This window comes from Varroa jacobsoni, unplaced genomic scaffold (genome assembly GCF_002532875.2).
Source record: "Varroa jacobsoni isolate VJ856 unplaced genomic scaffold, vjacob_1.0 scaffold_1070, whole genome shotgun sequence".
NCBI classification, from domain to species: Eukaryota; Metazoa; Arthropoda; class Arachnida; order Mesostigmata; family Varroidae; genus Varroa; species Varroa jacobsoni.
Genome location: NW_019213972.1, coordinates 1 through 19,502, shown reverse-complemented (window position 1 = coordinate 19,502; position 19,502 = coordinate 1). Strand labels below are relative to the sequence as shown.

General features: G+C 37.7%; 2 protein-coding genes across 2 annotated transcripts in view; both read right to left on the bottom strand.

The window, feature by feature from the left end:
- Nucleotides 1–13,661, bottom strand: part of LOC111266293 (uncharacterized) — a 46,706-nt gene extending 33,045 nt beyond the window's left edge. The window contains exon 1 of the mRNA XM_022843663.2: nucleotides 13,149–13,661. Within this exon, the coding sequence (XP_022699398.1) occupies nucleotides 13,149–13,197 (49 nt within the window). The 5' untranslated portion in view covers nucleotides 13,198–13,661. The remainder of the gene's footprint in view (nucleotides 1–13,148) is intronic.
- Nedd8 (Nedd8 ubiquitin like modifier) lies at nucleotides 6,535–7,953 on the bottom strand. The gene has a single exon (XM_022843664.2). It carries the CDS (start codon nucleotides 7,744–7,746, stop codon nucleotides 7,468–7,470), a length of 279 nt encoding a protein of 92 aa, XP_022699399.1. The 5' UTR covers nucleotides 7,747–7,953; the 3' UTR covers nucleotides 6,535–7,467.
- Nucleotides 13,662–19,502: the final 5,841 nt, after the last annotated feature.

Genomic DNA, 19,502 nt, shown 5'->3' with positions numbered 1-19,502 from the left:
AGCAAAAAGCAGAAAGAGGAAAGATCAGATATAGATTATGCCCTCAGCACTGAACATTATATCATTGTGTTGGATCCTGCTTTTGTATTTTTCATTCTGTCCCATAAAGCTGCTCGGCTTTAAATGAAATTGAAACGGATAACATGTAATCAACCAATATGTTGCTATATCCACTCCATTCAAGTTACACTTAGAACTTCTATTTATTTAAAGCTGTGTGTTACAACTAAAACACGACAAGTTTTAGCTATATCACGTCGTCCCATCACTACAATTTCCTTTGAATCAATTATAAAAACAGATACCTGAAACATTTACCCTTGTTGGACAAACGGATCTCTATAGTAAGGACCGTTAGCTTTTATTCATATAATTGTCAATTAGAAACAACCCAGATGAGCAAACAATATTACACTAAAAACCTACGCTTCCGGGCATAATGCTTCATTATAACTAAATAATGCAGACAAAAAACGGATTCCGACATCCAGATATGTCTCTATACGTCAGGTAAATGCTGCTATAAAAAGAATGCCAAACACGTAGTAATCGAAAATTGCTGAAAAAAGGATGCAGGGGCACAAGTTCAAAAAATCAAGAGGCAGAGAGCCTTGATGCGCAAAATGCGCGCAGATGTTTTATTCTGGTACACAGATGATTTTTCAACAAACATACATAGTAAGGGTAGATGAATTTCTTATCATTCGCTTAATGGGTAGATGCACTTCTACGCTTTCCATCCTTCTTAAAAATTATAAATGACAACTACCATAATATTAATAGCGCACGGCACGTGCTGGACGTCTTAAACCGCATGCCTCGCGCCGTTCTAAGACGACTGGTTTGATGTATAAACGTTATATTCTAACAGATTCACATAATATTCAATGAAATTCCAATCGTGTACTATCCGTGTAACCACAAGGCTCCTTTTGTATCTCCGAAAAAGGGACCAAAAGCAAACGAGCGTGTTTTTCGGATTTAGCCAGCATCGCTCGTGAGGAAAGAATATTAACTTGAAGTGTTCAGCTAAATCGGCGTAATCGTCGTATGCCATTTCACTTTCTCAATTACTACATCACTTGTAATAACTTAATGCGCCATTGACATTGCACTGATGTGAAAGACATCACGCATGTAACGATAAACGTGTCCGAATGTGGTGGATTCACTGTCATTGTCTTGTTACAGCCTGCCTGTCTAATGACACACAATTGTCAACAGCCTTACACGGTGGCTAAACAAAACTGTATGCCTTGGTGTCGCAGTAGGCTATCCTCATATCACGGATTATCAGAGTTATCATCAAAGAAAGATCAATCTCCGATAAAAATACACATAACGCATCATATTATTAAATCTGTCTCGAACAGAGAAAACACAAGATTTTCGAGATAATATTAGAGTAGCACGATGCATGAATAATGGGCTTTTTGCTACCATTATGGACTAGTAGGAATAAATTTAAAGTTATAAAGAACATCGACCTATTGTATATATAGGCAGCATACTGGGGAACTTTGCTAAAAAATTGCAAATAACAGCAGTGACGAAGTGAAATAAGACAACGTTGACTATATGCTTTAGCAGTCTGAAATACTGCGGAAATAACGATCTACGTGTTCTTTAGATCGTGTCCTGTGCTTAAACTTCTATCAAGTCAATAAAACGAGCGAGCACGCCTGGATTTACCATGCCCGATGCCGCTAAACGTTAGGCTAATTTAGAAAATTACCTCGAATTTAAAGGTAGGTGATACATAGCGTACTGTTATTTTAGTTCCTCTGCTATGTTGACAGACGGGTATCGTACCATTCGACGTTGACGAATGAATTTTAAACGTGCTTTGTGAGGCAGTTTTTTTATTGTTTTTTTTTAATCAGCTTTTCCTACAGTATATGTTTTGTACTTCCCACTAGGTTGAGGAATCAGTTTGCCCTATAACCTGTTATTAGACCAAACCCAGATGGAGAGATCAGATACGAACAGATTAAAATTCATGAGAAAAGATCGGGCATGATCAGGAAGTAAATGGTTTACTTGTACTTGCTGCATGTTCGACATACATATCATTCGAAGAACGAAAAGGTTATTCATAATGAATGATTTTAAAATGCATTGACTAAGAAGCCACCTGACTAATATCTTAATGCGCATTGTATAAAATACAACAAACATTTCCTAGTGAAATTACTAAGTTTCGTTACAAGTATCTCGGAATGAACGCAACAGGAATCGAAACATAGTCCTTGTACTATAGAACAGCTCAAGTGGTAACCTTCAGAGGCTACTGCTCAAACTATTTACGAATTACAGCACACCGGTGGCTTCATCTACATATATTTAACTAACTGTGGTATATCGACAAGGAGATGTAGAGCATGTATTGCATTCGTGTTGGTATTATATGTCCGTCATACGATCTAGTTCACCCTAAATGCTAAACGTCTAAGCCTTCGATGACATTCGCCTGCGAATGCCAACCTTTACTATAAATATAGTATGCCTATAAATATTGGCATATAAATATATGCCAAGGTTGTCCGATCATCCACAGCCTTTTCGTACCGTCCCGCGAGGTTAGCTTGAAACTGCAATCAGTTCTTTGCTGCAGCGGGTAGACTTCCAAGCATTACGAAAGGTGTACCACAAAGGGCACTAATACGCTTCGACCTCGTCCCCGACCTCTAGTCCCAACAGCGTCTTTGTTTCATGTATCCAGATCCTAAGGGGCCAAACGCGTATATCCGGGACATCGACCCCCATTCAAGCAAACCTGCAATTAGAGCGGTGATCAATTGCAGCCAATGCCGAGATGCGTACCTGCAATGCTCAGAGCGGGTGGCTTCAATAGAGGAAAAAATCGGCGCAAAAAAGAACAGGTAACACAACGCACTCCAACGTGTACCGCTTCTCCTGGATCTCCTGGAACGCACTCCTTCAAACCCGCCCATAATATTCCTTCACACAAGGCGGTGCTTCTACAAATAATTATTAATTATTCAACCTTTGGAAAGGCCATACGAATTACAAATCATAGTGCTCCACTTATACTATGATATCCCACTGAGTTAAATGGAGTGTCATAAACTGACTCACGAAGTTACTAAATGCTCGCGTAACTGCTGCAGCTTTAACAGAAACAATGCATAAGCTATGCTAAAAGAAGCTCTTAGCAGGTGTAATTATTATATGGTAGCGACATTCCCCGTTTGCTTTGTTTCCTTATTTTCGTCTATCTTGCAGAAAGAAATTAAAAATTTCCGTTGTTGTGCTTATATGGGGCTTTCACATATACTGCTATTTCGGTTGCCCATAATGGATTGATGAAGATAATTATAATGCTAAAACCCTATTAAAGTTGTGTCGTTCACCAATAGTCATTTTATTGCTCGATGGTGCCACGAACAAACGTTTATAGATCTTCCGCCACTAAATGGTTTCTACAACGGCCGTTTTTACTAACAAAAAGAAAAGAAATTTAAATTCTTACTACTTTTTCTTAAATATTTTTCATCAACACTATTATTCTTCTTTAAATATATAAACATACAGTTTAATTTTTTCTGTGATTATCGGATATTTAAATTATACCATATCTCCACACACTTCTCCCGTTTATAACCGGACGTCCAACTGTAATTGCGACAAAACTGATGGCGCCAGAATGTCATCATTTGTGTCGTCCTTTGAGGAATAATAAATGTATAAAAAGTAAGTATTGAATCAAAAAGCGAGAAAAATATAAAGACAAGAAATTTACTTTTCTACGACCTTCTATTATAAATCTTATAATAAAATTCTTCCCATAGCGAAATGAGGGTTGTCATCAGGCTTGACGATAGATACGTCTGCTAAACAAAAACGGTTAGAAGTCTAGTCTAGCCGTGTCAGTCAACGTGACATCACAACTTAAGAGATGAACGAAGATGCATCTGTACATTTATTCGTTCGGTAACATTGATATATTTTTATAAGCGCAGCATTATTTGATTGAATACAAAAACAACAGCGTTACGGCGGTGACCCAGGCGAATTCATAATTGATACAAGAATCTCGCCCATAATTACTAATTTCTTGGCAGATCAGTTTTTTTATGAATTATCGATTGTTTTTTACAGAAAAATATGGGGTCAGGACACCCTTTAAAAACCCAACGTTTTTAAAGCGTTCTGCGCGTACATAAGGCATTAAAAGCACAAACACCCTGGAAAGTATTAGTACAGGCGCAAGGGATGATGAAGCGATGACCGTAACAACGATCAGAATCAACCCTATAAGGTCAATAATTAGTTTACATGCAAGACTAAGTTAATGTTGACAGTAAATGCTTTTTTACAAAAGAAAATATATTTTTTTATCGATTACTGGGTAGATCTTAATTCACATAAATAGCCTTGGCTCGGTCGTCCATGTCATATTACTAAATAAAAATCAGTGACTTCAGAAGGCTCAAAGAAATCGGCCGATTACGGTGTTGGTCATTGATCAATTAAAAATAAAATTAAAATTAAAAGAATCATTCTATGAGAGTTTCAAATTGCCCTTTATTTTAAGGGTAAATATATATATATATATATAGAGAGAGAGAGAGAGAGAGAGAGAGAGAGAGAGGGGAGACTGTGTATTGTTCCTCAGTGGCTTCACCCACGCAGCTCATATGATACTGAATTTATTTGTTGAAAAACGGCTACCGCAATGTTAAGGACTTAATTCAAAAAGTTTTACAATCTAATCCAAGTTAGTTCTCCTTGAGATCTCAGAGATATAATAAGTTGCTGCTGTTACCACCTTAAACTCGTCAATAAAAAAAAGAAAAAAAATTTATAAGCAAACGAACACAGCGGGAATCAGAGAAATGAATTGCTGAATATTTTCTTTTGCCTATTCGTCTGTCAGCATTGGTAAATTTCCTCATTCTTTCTAGGCCAGAGCACGATCCCCTGACAGCATTCACGAGCAACACGCATGCTCATATGACTAAACAACTACATCAAACATAATACAGGCAACAGATGTTTAAACAAACTGTGTAATCCACATATCGAAAAATTAGTTATTTTTGATGGTCGTAAAGATTCGTGTTATCAGAAAGTAGTGCATGTATAGAACATCCCTTTGCGCCGCGTCACTTAGTGATTGGTGGAATGACAAAATGACGGTGTAGTATATCGATCGTTAGCCTAGTTACACTGCGTAGTACAGGGAGCTCATAAGAGCATTAAAGACAATAGATTAACGTTATCCGAGGCAGAAAACACAAGGTTTGCATCTGGGATCTGATACCTGTTGTAAAAAGACAAGTGATGATAGACGTGGTGTAATACACATCGCGTTTATCATCGTGCTTTGCTTCTGCTACATTGTGACTTCAGTCTCCAAACTTCTACGCTAGAGAAGTCATACTTGTGTATTCACAAATTGTCTTACAAAAGTTTGAATAATAATAATAGCGAGCGCAAGATTTTAAATGCATCATGTCTATATACTATACTATATACAGTTTTTAAAAATTCGTAAAATTTACTCAGAGAAGAAAACCTTCAATAATAATGCAGAACGCCCTATTATACGAAGGAAACTACCAACCTTACAGACACTATAATTCTGCTAAGGATAGTGGTGATAAAACAACTACATATAAACGACGTTTAGCTGCATAAAAGTATAAACAAAAAATATCTAAGCTACGATTTGGTCTTATCCACAAATAAAAAAAATATAGCAAACAATTTTAGATAATCCTGCTTCGGTTAGCATGTGCTCTCGAAAATTTGCAGCTTTAATTCAATCCCCAGTTTACCGGAAGTGCTTTTCAGTATTCAGATTTGATTGGCTCAACGAATTCAAGAAAATCCTCTTTGGTGCTTCTACTCTGCGAATTTTCTAACACCTTCCATAAAGCATCAGTAATAGAACAACAATATAACAGACGACTTTTGCAGTATGTTACGAACGAATTGCGTTTCTGCGTTCTTACTAATGTTTTAAACTACTTAACACAAATGATAGCTTATTTTTCAGTTCCTGTAATAGTATTCATAATAAAATATGGGTATGAAGGGCCATCTGACAAATACGCTTTTCACATATGCAAATGTATACATATTGGAAACTTGCTTGGTGCTAACCTACTTGGAAGCTACGAAAAAATACGCTTTAAAATGAAATCCCACATATTGTGATAGGCACGGGTTTGAATACGCAATGTATAATCGAGTTTAATCGCGGTGCTATCAGATGTTAGTTTGTCACGCTCGATATCGTACGGCAAAATCCATAGTTCCCAACCAGGTCTATAACTTAGTATTCAAGTTAAGGTGTTGTATCTTGAAAAAACATAATTCAAAAACGTAAAGATTTCTTTTGTGTTAGCAACTTAGTACAAAAAAATTCAGGCACTTCCTACAGTACACATATCGTAAACATTGCCTTTTTAAATAAATTACGCGTCACTATATGTGTAAACGATTATTTAAACCATATCTTCTATTTCGGGCAATCCAAGACACATTCAAAAAGAAAAGCCAAGGTTTCTCTGTAGTTAGCTATCAGTCATAATTTATTGTTCAAAGTGTTTACATTTCAGTTACATTAACGATCCTTCACATGCATGGATCCTTCAAGGCCAGACAAAAAAATTGGCGCAAAGATAAGATTCCTTTTTGCTCTCACTTTTCAACTGGAAAAACATTTGCGCTTGCGTATTTTTCGTTTGTTTCCGAGCGGTTTCCAGGTAACCATTTGACATTTACAACAATCCTCGCGGCGCTACCGTAACGAAAATGTTGCCTGCCAAAGCAGGTCAGTAACTTCTCATAAAATCTACAACGCGCCTTCAGATCAAGACTCTGTATTTTTTGGTATGACAGATGATGGACAGAACACACGCACATATACAGAGTAAAGCAGAGTTTTCAGCTGCTTAGTTCGTTCTTTCGAATGTCACCCTTCTAGCCTCTTCGTTAAAAACAACCTGTTTGTATACAAACTATTGTAGGTGCATTTTTTAGTTTCACTTTGCGCTACCGCAGGGTTCGCCTATACAGTACTACATGTCGACATGGATAAGTCGAACGACTCCTCACCGCACAAAACAAAGTTGCTCAGTACCGGGCCATTATCATTATATACCTTTTAATAGTAAACTAACCTTAGGTTCTCCAGCCCTTTTGTGTGTGCTTCTCCTAGGGACTTTAATCCACCTCGTCCAACCTAAGTCAGCTCCTCAGCAAACCAACTTATTTAACAGTTACCATCACGTTTTCCTGGTTCCCAAAACTCAAAAGAAGGTTATTTAAATATTTCGACGGTCACATAGAATCGAGCGTCTATCTATCTAGATCATTTTTTATGAATATCATGTAAAGATGACTCGCATATCGAATTTCGTATGCGGTGCACATTATTGATGTGATGGTAAACTGTAACGGTTACATGGATAAGGAAACTATTGAGGGTGGCAATTACTGGCCAGTATCCTGACGGTGCAGCTGTTCAAACGGAGGGGATGCGGCACCTCCCCGCAGGGCCAGAACGAGATGCAGGACCGATCCGCCGGTCACCTTATAATCACTCGCAGTTTTGTCATCATTCATCTGTTTGCCAGAAAAGATGAGTCGTTGCTGGGCCGGCGGAATGCCTTCTTTTTCTTCAACCCGCTCCTTGATACGTTCAACTTTGTCCGTGGGCTCGATGTCAATCTCGATTTCCTTTCCGGTTAGAGTCTTCACTTTGATCAGCATTTTCAGCTAGCGTACCTTCGCCGTTGATTAATCCGAACTGTCGAATGCACTGATTTCTCTATACGCGCACGGCACTACCGATAGCTGTTGCTTCCACCGATTCGCACCTATATTAACTAAATTGTATAGCTTGAACACCGGCGGCATGCGACTCTTCAACACTCACACTCGATTGCCAGACAGCCAAAATATGTACAACAACACAGTGGATGAACGCATTGTTTTGAAAAGACAGCGCTACATTCAAACGGTGACTACGAAAAAGAACAGGGACCGCACGCGGCAATATTTGAACAAGCGCCTACCGCGTTTTGCACAAATTATGCGCCCTTGAGATATCGCGACAAGGATTACTCATTATTTGCACAATTCAAGAGCCTGATTTAATGACAAAAATTCCATTTTGTATTTTTTTCATTCAATTCTTTTTTTTTGTCGAGGTCTTATGTCCATTTTATCAGTTTTATAGGTACTTAGAGCTTCATGAATGTGTGGTGATTTGCAAATGACATAAGCCTCATTAGTAACAACGTTTATAATACGCATGACTCCTTGAAGTTGTTGTGTAAATCCTCTGTGGAGTAACGCGTGCAGGTTAATAAGGTCAAATATTTGCACACGCAGTCGAGAAATCAAAATTAATTTTTTTGTTCATGTGACGAAAATCCTGCAGAGTTTACATTTGCTGGTTTTGGCTGTGTTGGCCATTTTACTTTGACTAATTACTAACGAGACTGGCTGAAAATTAGCAAATCAACGTCCTGAAGAACTTCAAATGTTTCGTCTAATAATAGCACATCTTTCCATTTTTCGGTTATCTTTTAGCATCTGAAAAGCTTTATAAGTACACGTTTGAAGGAAAGCTCATTGTACGAAACTTTTTTATCTATTGTTAATAAAAATCCATTGTTTCTTTTGCCTCAATGCAATCTTCTTTAAAGACAAACGTAAATAAGAAATTCTTCGTAGATAAATATCTTTTAATGTCGTTAAAAAATAATTATGATTTCATACGCAAATATAACGATACCATCAGCACATTATCTAGCAGTAAGTATCATTGTAGCTAGATATTAGTGAGGTCTAGATGACCCGTTCTTGATCTAGTAATTTTGGGCAGCAACTAAATTAGACAAATGGGAGATAGATAATTATAAAAGCTATCGTTAGCCTCTGAAGTTAACGCATTTCTTAAACGAGTTCACTATTGGAGTTGTTAGAAAACAAAAAATGTTACACATCTACTGGTTTGCGAAAATCCGTGTTATGCAACTTTGTAAATATTTTTGTTGGTAGACAGGCACTACTAGAAGCCACAAAGTTGCGTAAATGACACGAGCGGACAGTAGAAAATTTGTAACCAAAATCGGCAACCTCTCGACCATTCTTGATACAAACTATGCATTAGGAAATATGGCATTCTATCCGTTCGAAAAAATACATATGCGAAATAAGCGGGTTTGAGTTCAAATAGAGATTAATGTAAACATAAGGAAAATATAAGAGCGGAGTAAAATGTATATATATGTAGATACATATAGCGAATATTATTTTACGTTTACAAAAATATGCTGGTAGTTAAAAGAAATCTGTTCGTTAAAAAGCAAGCCTTGGTAAGTACTATAATGGTACATGGTTTTTTCCATTTATCCTTTCTGCAATATCAGGTTTGTAAAGGTTTAAATGTTGTATGTGAGAAACAAGCATCTCAATAGAGACATGCCGTTTGAAAAACGGTTACACAATGTCATAGGCTTTTTTTTTATAACAATTATTATTACTAATATTTCGGCTACGAGAGATCGACTGACACTGGAAAAAAAGTGAGCCCTAGACGAAGTCAGAGACTTCTTGTTATGATATGAAGCTATATCACAGCTGATCTATTAGTATTTTTCTTTTATTGTTGCAGTGAATCGTATACCGAATTGTAAATCGTTAGCATTTCTCCTTATAGCTATTCTAGCATAGAGGATTGTCGTGACGTTTGTGACATCTGGCCCATATAGACGTCTGACAACTGGGTCTCGTACACATTTCCGCTTTGTGTTCCTTTAAACATTGCGTTGACCCGACTTCCTCCAGACAGCGACCATTTGACCTTCAATGATTCTGTTTAGAGCTAACTAACATGGCGATACAGAGTTGATATGAATCACTTGAATTGTACATAGATTGTAAGTCCTATGAAAAGCAATCGGGATACATGGGCAATACATTGCCGTGTTATAAACGGGTACAGATTTAGATTTGAGTGCCTGCTTCTTTCAGTGCATGCAGTATTACTATTGTGAAAGTAAGCGGATTGGAGTTCTGATTTCATCTACGCTGCCGTCAGCAGTTGGCCCACTAAGAATACTACTTAACAAGATGGCACGAACTACTACAAATCTGGAAATGTTTGCCTCCTCTCTACTCGTTCATCTTTTGTGAAATCAAATGTAAAAAAAAAAACATTTAAGAAGAAGCATCGAAAAAATAATGTAATTTTCCGAATACAAGCGCGCTATACGTTCTTCTCTAAGGGAATTTTAATTGACGTTTTCTAGAAGTGAAATGGTGCTTGTTTTCACAAAAACTTGGGGACTGATTCGAGTTGAGGTGATGGGTGAAATGTCTCTAACAGCGCCTGGAAAAATCGTTTTTATCGTTGGTGCCTATAGCAGTAGTGTCCGTACAGCGAGATATTAAGATTGTATGGAACTCGCGCCAGGATAGCTAAAATATCCTCGCTGAAAAAAATACGATAAAGAAATTGAGGAGCCTTTTTTCCTGTATTTACACTGTCGGTTGAAAGGAGTAAGGTATTATTAGTATGAAGTGGATTTACCACTTTGTTCACGTCGATTTTCTTGGAACAGATATATAATAATTCAGCTTGCTATAATTCCAGACTCTTCTTCTATGGTTATATATGTAAAGAGTAATGTAATTTATACCTAATATACATTTGTTTGTGGCCCTCAAGTCAATTCGATTATCTTGCAAATATCACCCACCGTATATAAATCTAAGAGCATTATTATGAACATAGTAAAAAACATAGGAGGAAGCTTCGTCGGCTATTGAGAGCCAATGGTATTGTCATTTGCTGAATGAAGGATCGATAGACAGAAGCTGAATTATTTGATCTCCTCAAATCAGAAGCTCCATGTGACTGATGTATAGCGTTACGGCGGTAGCCAGTTCTAAGGTAGTGGCTGAGTATGCTCAGCTTTGGCCGTGCGCAGTTACTGCAAGGTGCAAATTTAAGGTCACAGAATTCTACCGAAAAAGTACAACGGGACACACACGCTGCGTTCGGACCTATGTTCATGTGCTCTAATCGTACACATAATCGTTAAAAACAATAGCTCAAATTTTATCAAAATTCTAAATAATTAGCAGAACAGGAAGCAAACCCCCCAAAAGTTCGGTACGAAGAACTGACTTCAGTTCATAGCGGGATATACGATGTCAAAGATTCTAATCAAAGTAATGAGCTTTTCGGGAAACTATTATCACTTTGATAAGCTTTACTCTAAACGAATGCTTCGTTTAGCATGTTTTATAAATTACTCCACACGGGGTAGCATAGGTACGCATCTTTTACCGCCCTTTGTAACAAATGATTCTATTGAGACTTCATTAAAAGTCAACAAAAGCAAACAGCTCGGCAAAATTGATTTTAATTATGCGACTTATTTACAGAAAAAGAAGAAAGAAAAGAGAAAGTTACAAAAAGCGACAAACCAGATCAATGCTAATTTTCAGGTTACGAACAACAAGGTGCCACGCGTGTATTAAATAATCAAACAAATATTTAGTATAAGCTTGAGTTTAGCTTTATTATTTTTTAAACTATCTTTACGAGTATTTATATTCTTTCACTAGGTAATAGTAGAAAACGAATTCTGAATTAGATCTAAAGTGCGATAATGTTGTCACACCTCTAAACTATAATATAAGTATATAATAAAATTATTTGGACTGCATCTTAGTTTTATTAGTTCAGTTCTAAAAACGAGAAACTGCTTCGCTTTATTAACACGTCGCCAATATATGAGGTTACACTCCTTTATTTACTGTAAGCTTGAATTGAGCACTGGGTTCCCTAGACAAAACAAACTTTGTACCTTTAGCTTATTACATACATTTAGCAATATTTATTTGTTCATTAACTTCAGTGAAAAAAAAAACAATTTCATAAATACATCATGGGCCCTTTATACAAAAAAAAAGATCTATATTAAGAAAAAATCACATCTGAGAGCTATCGTCGCCGTTTGTTTGATACATGAGAAAGTCTTGGTGTACGTGTTCGCGAGAACTAAGTGCTTTATCCAAGCCAATTCAATCTTGCAATAGTCGTTACCAGTTAAAGTTGAGCTATTGTTGATACTGGGTCGTCGACCATCGTTGCGATCGGATTCGTTCAAAAAAGGATGATTGGCGACTCGTGATGATGGGATGCTGTTGTGACGGATGAGTTAAAACTCTATAGGAGCGAGAGAAGCGGTAGTCGTGTTGCGCGTTATAACTAGTAACGGGAGGTGACTTTGGGGGGGGGGGGGGGGACAGTGGTTACCGCTGTAGCATTCGACAATGATCACCCCAGTCGTTTTGTGACAGTATCCATATCATAGCTATAGTTATCATATTGAAACAACGCCCAGGCTTTAACATGATGGAGTGGGAAGTAGACGGTAGAGAATAAAGACGTAGAAACATAATAAACTAACCAGAGAAACCCAGTGACGGTTAAACGTTCATTTTGATAGCCACAACAATAACAATGAGCATATAGATATCTATTTCTTCAACGTCTAAAGTCAATCAAATACACCTAACACATTTTTACTAGTGTCTTATTTTCTACCATATCTCATTTACATTCGTGTAGAACCGTTCAGCTCAATTAGGAAGTGAGACTACAATCATTTTTATAAAGGCGGCCTACAAGGTAAATACAACATGTGGCCTTATGTGGATCAATAATCAATCCTATTCGTATGCCTTGTGATATGCCTCCGAGCGTCAAAAATACATTTATAAATTTTTCAAAATAACTCTACATATTTACACTTGTTTACGATATGTTACACATATGCCACACAGAAGCATGGGTCTATAGTGAGTGCAGATCTGAAACAAATTCAAAACTTCTATATTCTGTGGTGTTAATATTCTATGCGGGTAAGTTATCGCATTAGCTATGAAGCAGATTGGAGACAGAATTTTCAAATGTCTACTCGTAAGGAATGACGCTAGAAAACTGCCTCTATAGATATATGGCAGGACCTTAAAGATGTGTGCTCTGTTTTCGCAGAGAAGAAGGGACGAATTATAATGCGCTGTTTCGTTAATAGACAATGTGATTTCAGCTCCTTTATTTGACTGGACTAGATTAGATGGGAACTAACCTTGGAAAAGCGCAGCTAGAAAAATGATGACACACCACGTCGTACGCATTCTGACTATCCAATAGTATAGGCAAATTTTTAGTAGTTCCAGTATGTCAGAGTTGAAGAGTTCCACTTTGTATTCGCAGAATCGCAACGGTTTACTATAAACTGAAACAACACAGTCTCTGTTCGTAGTTGTCTGATGAGAACAAAGTGTACTCTTTTTAGTGTACGACACTTGCTTTAAGAACGGACTATAGCAGTTTCGAAAAGTTCTGTTCACTCCCTAACGGGATATCAACGATGCGGCTCACGTCGTTTGGTCGCTGCGCGAGTTTGAGGTGCCTGCTGCTACCCCCAAAGTCTTCAGCTGCGCTGGTGAGCAAAGCCGTGTTCTGCCAGCACTGCGCGCTTCCTTCTGCGTTTTGGCCCTTTCCAGATCGCTGGATGACAGACGATTTCAGCTAGATAGAGCCAAAAAACCGACACCTGCCACCAGCGTTACGACTGCTTTGCAGCGCGTCATGCGATCGTGTATTTGGTTTAAACGATCTGGCAGCTTTCTTTCCGTTCGACCACCGAATAGGTGGAGAGGTCAATGCGCTATCACGGATCGAACAAACGCACGGAAACTCATTACTTAACTAATAACGGTACGCTGATGATGAGCATTACATATCGTTTAAATTCAATTTGATGCAGATCACTAGACAAATTAGACCTATACTTGGGCGGAAAGATTCTAGTAGGACATATTCTCCTTATCCTATAGTTATACCCTAGTTATTTTTGGCTAAGCTTTTAAAATTTAAAATAAATCCTCTGTTTTTATGTAAGTTTATTTAGTGTTTACCGTTGTTTTATGTGTTCGTGGACTGAGTATAAAAACGATATATAATTTACTTACATATAAAATAGTCAAGGACACTCGTTTGAATAAACCAGAGATTAAGACAAGCTAAGGTTATAATTATTCAATGTTTCTAAGCATAGAAACGCATCAATATAGAAACCATCCACACAAAACTACGATTTAAAAGAGATTTCGTCTTCCCTTTTGTTACAAAGTTCCCAATTTCCCTGCACAATACCTTTCCAGAGTATCCTGTTTATATCATTTCGTTATATAAAAACGTTTCGTTATTCGAAATAATGAGGCGTGCTTTGAGCTGTAAATAAAACAGTCCGAAATCATAAAGGCCCAGTTCAGAAGCCAACCTTTAATGGAGAAACTAACAGAACTTAATTAAAACATGAGCTGCAAATAACTGATCTAATCTACTTGTACAGGACAAGCTGCGTGTATTTTTCATGTTAATGCTTCTGTCATTTATCGAGAAGTCTTATCTTTTGTTATATTTACTTATGGCCGCGTCCGCGTGACAGTGTGGTGGTAACACGTTCGTTTACAAGTGTGGTTTGAATCCGAAAGTGGGCGCATTTAATTTCATCTCCTCTTTCTGGGCACTCGCCATTTAAAACAATGCCTAGTGACTCAAGTGCCAGATGTAAAACTTTGAACTTAATACATTTACTTAGTTATTTAGCAAAGTTCGGTCTATAACGTAAGTTTTTCGTTTTCGAGTACCTTGAATGCGAGTAACTTAAACGAGGCCTGCTCACTATAAGGTCAGGGCTCACAAAGATAGTTTTTTGGAAAAAAAATAATTTGATTCGTAGAGAACACGCGCACGCTTTCTTAAGTGCTACCGCAAATAATTTCAAAGAGTTTATTATAGAAATACAGGATATCTGAGGTTCTATGAACATGGGCATTGAGGGACGATTCTTGGCTTAAAAAAATAGATATCCCATGAGAGTATACAGACAATTCCTGAACTTTCTTTTGGGATCACAACTTATATTGCAGTTACAACTCAGCTTCAAGCCCTTATTAGTTGTTTATCACTTGCATGTATTGCCATTTCGATTCCTGTTTCCGGATCACTAAAACATGTGACTGAATAAACAAGTTCACTTGAGGTGAAAGGTAACTCACTGTCAGGCGCACACTTTTCCATAATTTTTGTTTGAATGAGGCGTAACTCCGGCCACCACAAATAACCAGGCCACAATGAAGGAAGATGTTATTAACTTCTATAAACGAGCATCGTAGAACATTTGTTCAAAATGAAAGACAATATATCGTTTCTCTTGTTTGCAGAGCGGAAGCGGTTGAACAACGTTGTTAAAACCCCGGGGCAATTTGAAGCGTATAGTGAACCAAGCGCTTTGACCGAAGATTAGTTCTCACAGCATTATTTGATGCTGCTAGCACATGTTTATACTGTCTTTCTCTTTATAGTCAATAACTGAATGCTACCCATTTAGGATAAACGGGTAGCATTCAGTTATTGATGCCTAAACCAACATAAGGAACACTGTGAGAGATTAAATTGTGCCTTCTTTTATTTGAAATCATTCCTTCTATTTATAATGTAGACTCTGATCGCACTACCTATGATATCGGATCTTGTAAAGGTCCTCATATGAACCCGCGTAGTAGTGAATCGCACCACATATCGAACATTTTTTAGGTCTATAAGCGGCCCTGGTTCGACTACCTAATTATCGTTGTTTCATAAAAAAAACTTCAAAGTTGCCTTTGAAATATCTGTCTTTTGTTTTTGGAAGTATACAGTATTTGAATAGGAAAGGATTTAAGCATTTCGTTTACCCTTTTTCAGCGAGATATAGCGTATATTGGCTGTGGTCCAATTACGGTGCGTCTATGTCCGAATTCGATTCTAGAATACAGCGTGGCCTTAAAATCGGCATGCAAATAAATTATCCACAAAGCTATAACAGGGACTTGTTTAGAAACACTTATTCGTCCTTATTTCTACTTCATTGTCTGATCGAGTTCCATAGCTGTGCTTTCTAATCTATACATAAACAATGACATGTAGGCGCCTCTAAGATCTGTATTGGTATATTGACACCCGTTCAGGTGTGTCATTAACGGCGACGCAAATAATGTTCGGCCGACCTAAGTTTACTCAATGTATAGTAGCAAAGTATACAAGGAACGTCCAAATCCAAAAGAAGTACAGATCAAATTTATGATACCATACATTCTGTACATAAAAGGCTACTTAGATCTGAAAAATATCTTTTGACAGTTGCAAGTAGTTGATCAGAGTATCGTTTTCGAAAAAAAAAACATGGGGGTTATCTGAAACGTATCAATGAATACGTTTTACTCAATTATTAGCAACCAATAAATAGCGGCTTTACGATGAACACCTTCGTCTGCAGGATGCAAATAAACGCAGCGTTTCCTCATCTAATTATAGACATATTATAGAATGAATAATGGGGAGATAATGTTTCTAACTATTGCCATCATTTCCGTAAAATATTTAACACAATATAGTAGTCCTATACACTGTTGTATATAGTGCCCAGCAAAACTGGTGTGAAAATGAAAGTCCCTCTCTACTGATTTCAAACGAGCTTACTTGGAAAGTGAGGATGAAAGTTTTTTTCGAAAGACGCTACGCTGCCATTATATACACTATGCGCAAGGCATTATTTAGACTCAGGACTTCATATTTAATTATATAATGGGACCAGAGTCGCCTATATAAGTGGCGGTGTATTTCTAGCGTGAAAATATTATTTTAATCGATTCTATATCCGTTCAGGTTATCTGAGAGCTAGATATCTAGGCCTAACTCTTGATTTGTAAACGCCTGTAACTCTCTATTTTTTAGGGTGAAACATTTTAGGTCGCTCGCTGTTTTTTTGGAGAGAACTTAAAACAAGATTCGATCAAAGCAAGATCGTTGCCCTCGAATGTCTAGGTACTACGCACCCCTCCTCCTTCCTCTATCCTCTCTTTCTATACATTTTTTTTTTGTAACACCTTAATTTGGGTATAGGGTCATCGTTGGAAAGTTGTTTGGACAGAGTTCAAATTCGAGTCTTTCGTCAAACACATGCACCTGTCTTGAAAGGATATAGTTTCGTCCATCTCCTGTACTCCATTACGTTGGGCCTCCTGAATCTTTCCCTTTTCTGCAACGAAGCGATACCTATTACATGCTATTACTAGTTAACTTCGCTTACTTTTTGTTTGATTGTCATGGTCCAAGCTTTTTATATGCTATATTATTTTTTTAGGCATTTCGGTTCCGCTGGACGAACTACGAGTAACGAACTAACCCGCTTTATTTGTAACTAATTGTCTGAAAGCCTTTTTCATACTTTGGTCATTCCGATTTTCCTAGGGTTCTGCGGCACATAGGCACTCCGTACAGGCAGATGTTCCAAATTGGCGTTTGTGTGACAGGCGCTTAAAGAACAACCTCTAAATATTATTTATGTGAAAATGGGAGTTGAAATTGATAAACGCACGTTGAATAGAATCGACGTTGTGTAGAAGGAAAAGGTCCAAGCACAATTTATTTTGACATCTTTCTTACGCATTTTATCTGATTTGAGCCCAAAAGGATATTACTTAACCTTTGCAATTTTTTGGTTTCTTCAATTTGATCTGCTACATATATTTTTTTTTATTTGATCGGAGGTTCGCTAGCTTCTGAACTGAACGGAGTCCGAGCGACGTATGGCGCGGAATAAAATAACAACGTGTAAGAAACATTTTGGTTTTACCTACAAGTTATGCTTATTGCAGTTACGGCTGAGTGGGAAGTTTTTGTTTCTAAGAAGATTTCAAGCCCTTCACTTGCTATGCTGCGATGAATGTGAATTTGTCCGGTTATATACGTTAGCCTTACGAGTGGAGCGTTCTGCTGTATTCGGGGGTGCCGTAGACGAAGAGGCAATGGAAAGCATCAAGATTTAATTCCACTCTTAGAAAATAACAGAATGATTTTGTTTCAGAGGTATTGGTTCAGTATTAACCTAAAATGTAAAACCAGCCCTTTGTCCACATCGGTCTTTTATAAGAGCTGGAATTTTTCAGCAGTAGCGCTCTAATTACCATAAGCATTCTTGGATGGACGTAGAAGATTAGCAAACAATTTTGGATGGCCTACCAAAGGTAAGCAGCTATATTCATCCGTCAGACATTGCCGTTCAGTTATTGTCTATCTGCATCTCGGTGAATTGATAAAAACAAAGTGAGAAAGCAACAGGATCATCACATGTTTTTTTGGTTATTTGTATTAAACAGATTCGGAAATTTAGCCCTTTGCTAGCGGGGCCTGAACGCAAGTAGCAAAACGTTGTTGACATGATATCGGTCACGAAGCCATGGGTCAAAATCGCCGTTAAAATGATATATGATCGATATCGTCGCATGTACATAGAGCGTCGCATTTAACTGTCTTATGTTTCCCTGACGATTTCGCCTAGAACAGAGACGGAAAGCCACGTAACGAGATTACGACTGATATGTAGGACGTATCGCTTTAGCTGCTCGAGTGAGGCAACTGTGAAACAATTCATAGTACAAAAAATAGCTAACAGCAAATCAAAGCGATCGAGCAGAGTCCCAACATAGTACACTGTGGCGGGCGTATATTTTAACTTCAACAGGCTAAATGATTTGAAGAATACTGATGCTCCAAGGTCCTTATAACGCTCTCACGCATACGAATGCATACAAGCACCACTTTTACTAATTGTCGAAGTATTTTCAGAATAACTACTCTCCGTTGGGGGCCATTTATAATCACTGACACCGTTATTACTAACAACAGCATCGTAATCGTCATTTTCAAGGGGCGGATTCTGTCATAGGGGAAATTTGCCCAACTATTCAATGGATGAACTGTTGAATGCCTCGAATAGAATAGAAAGAAATGACGGAAAAAACAGCAAATCGATGTCTATATGCACGGCACCTGCCCTCAGCATGGTCAAAGTGTTGCTTTCGGATAACGTTATGATGGAGGAGCGCATCAATCAGGAACAGGCATTGTATCCACGGAAATAACTACCATCGACAGTATTGCACGAGAAGTTTTCGGCTGTAGGAATCTACCTCATGCCTGTTCACTACCTATAGATAATTGCTAACTTTCAATATCCTGTCGAAGTGACGGTGGATATTGTATAACGTGTATTAATCCACCAGTCACGCATTGGGGAAGTCACCAACCCTGTATAAATCATCACCATCATCTGTTTCGACATACTGATGATAATTATGAATATTCATTTCGCGGGTTTCGTCTAGAAATTGGGCAAGTCTAGTAAATTATGTTAGATGCACAGGTTATGGGAGAAATTTGCGCAAATCGGAAATTGTCGATATGCTCATTAAGGCGATATTTTTTAATATTCTAGTATTCGTTGTTGTTATGGTGCAACCATTAATCAACAGCTTCTTCCTAGACACTTGTCCGTTCAACTCACTGTTGCGCTCGTTACTATTTGTAAAATATATTTACAAATAGTAAC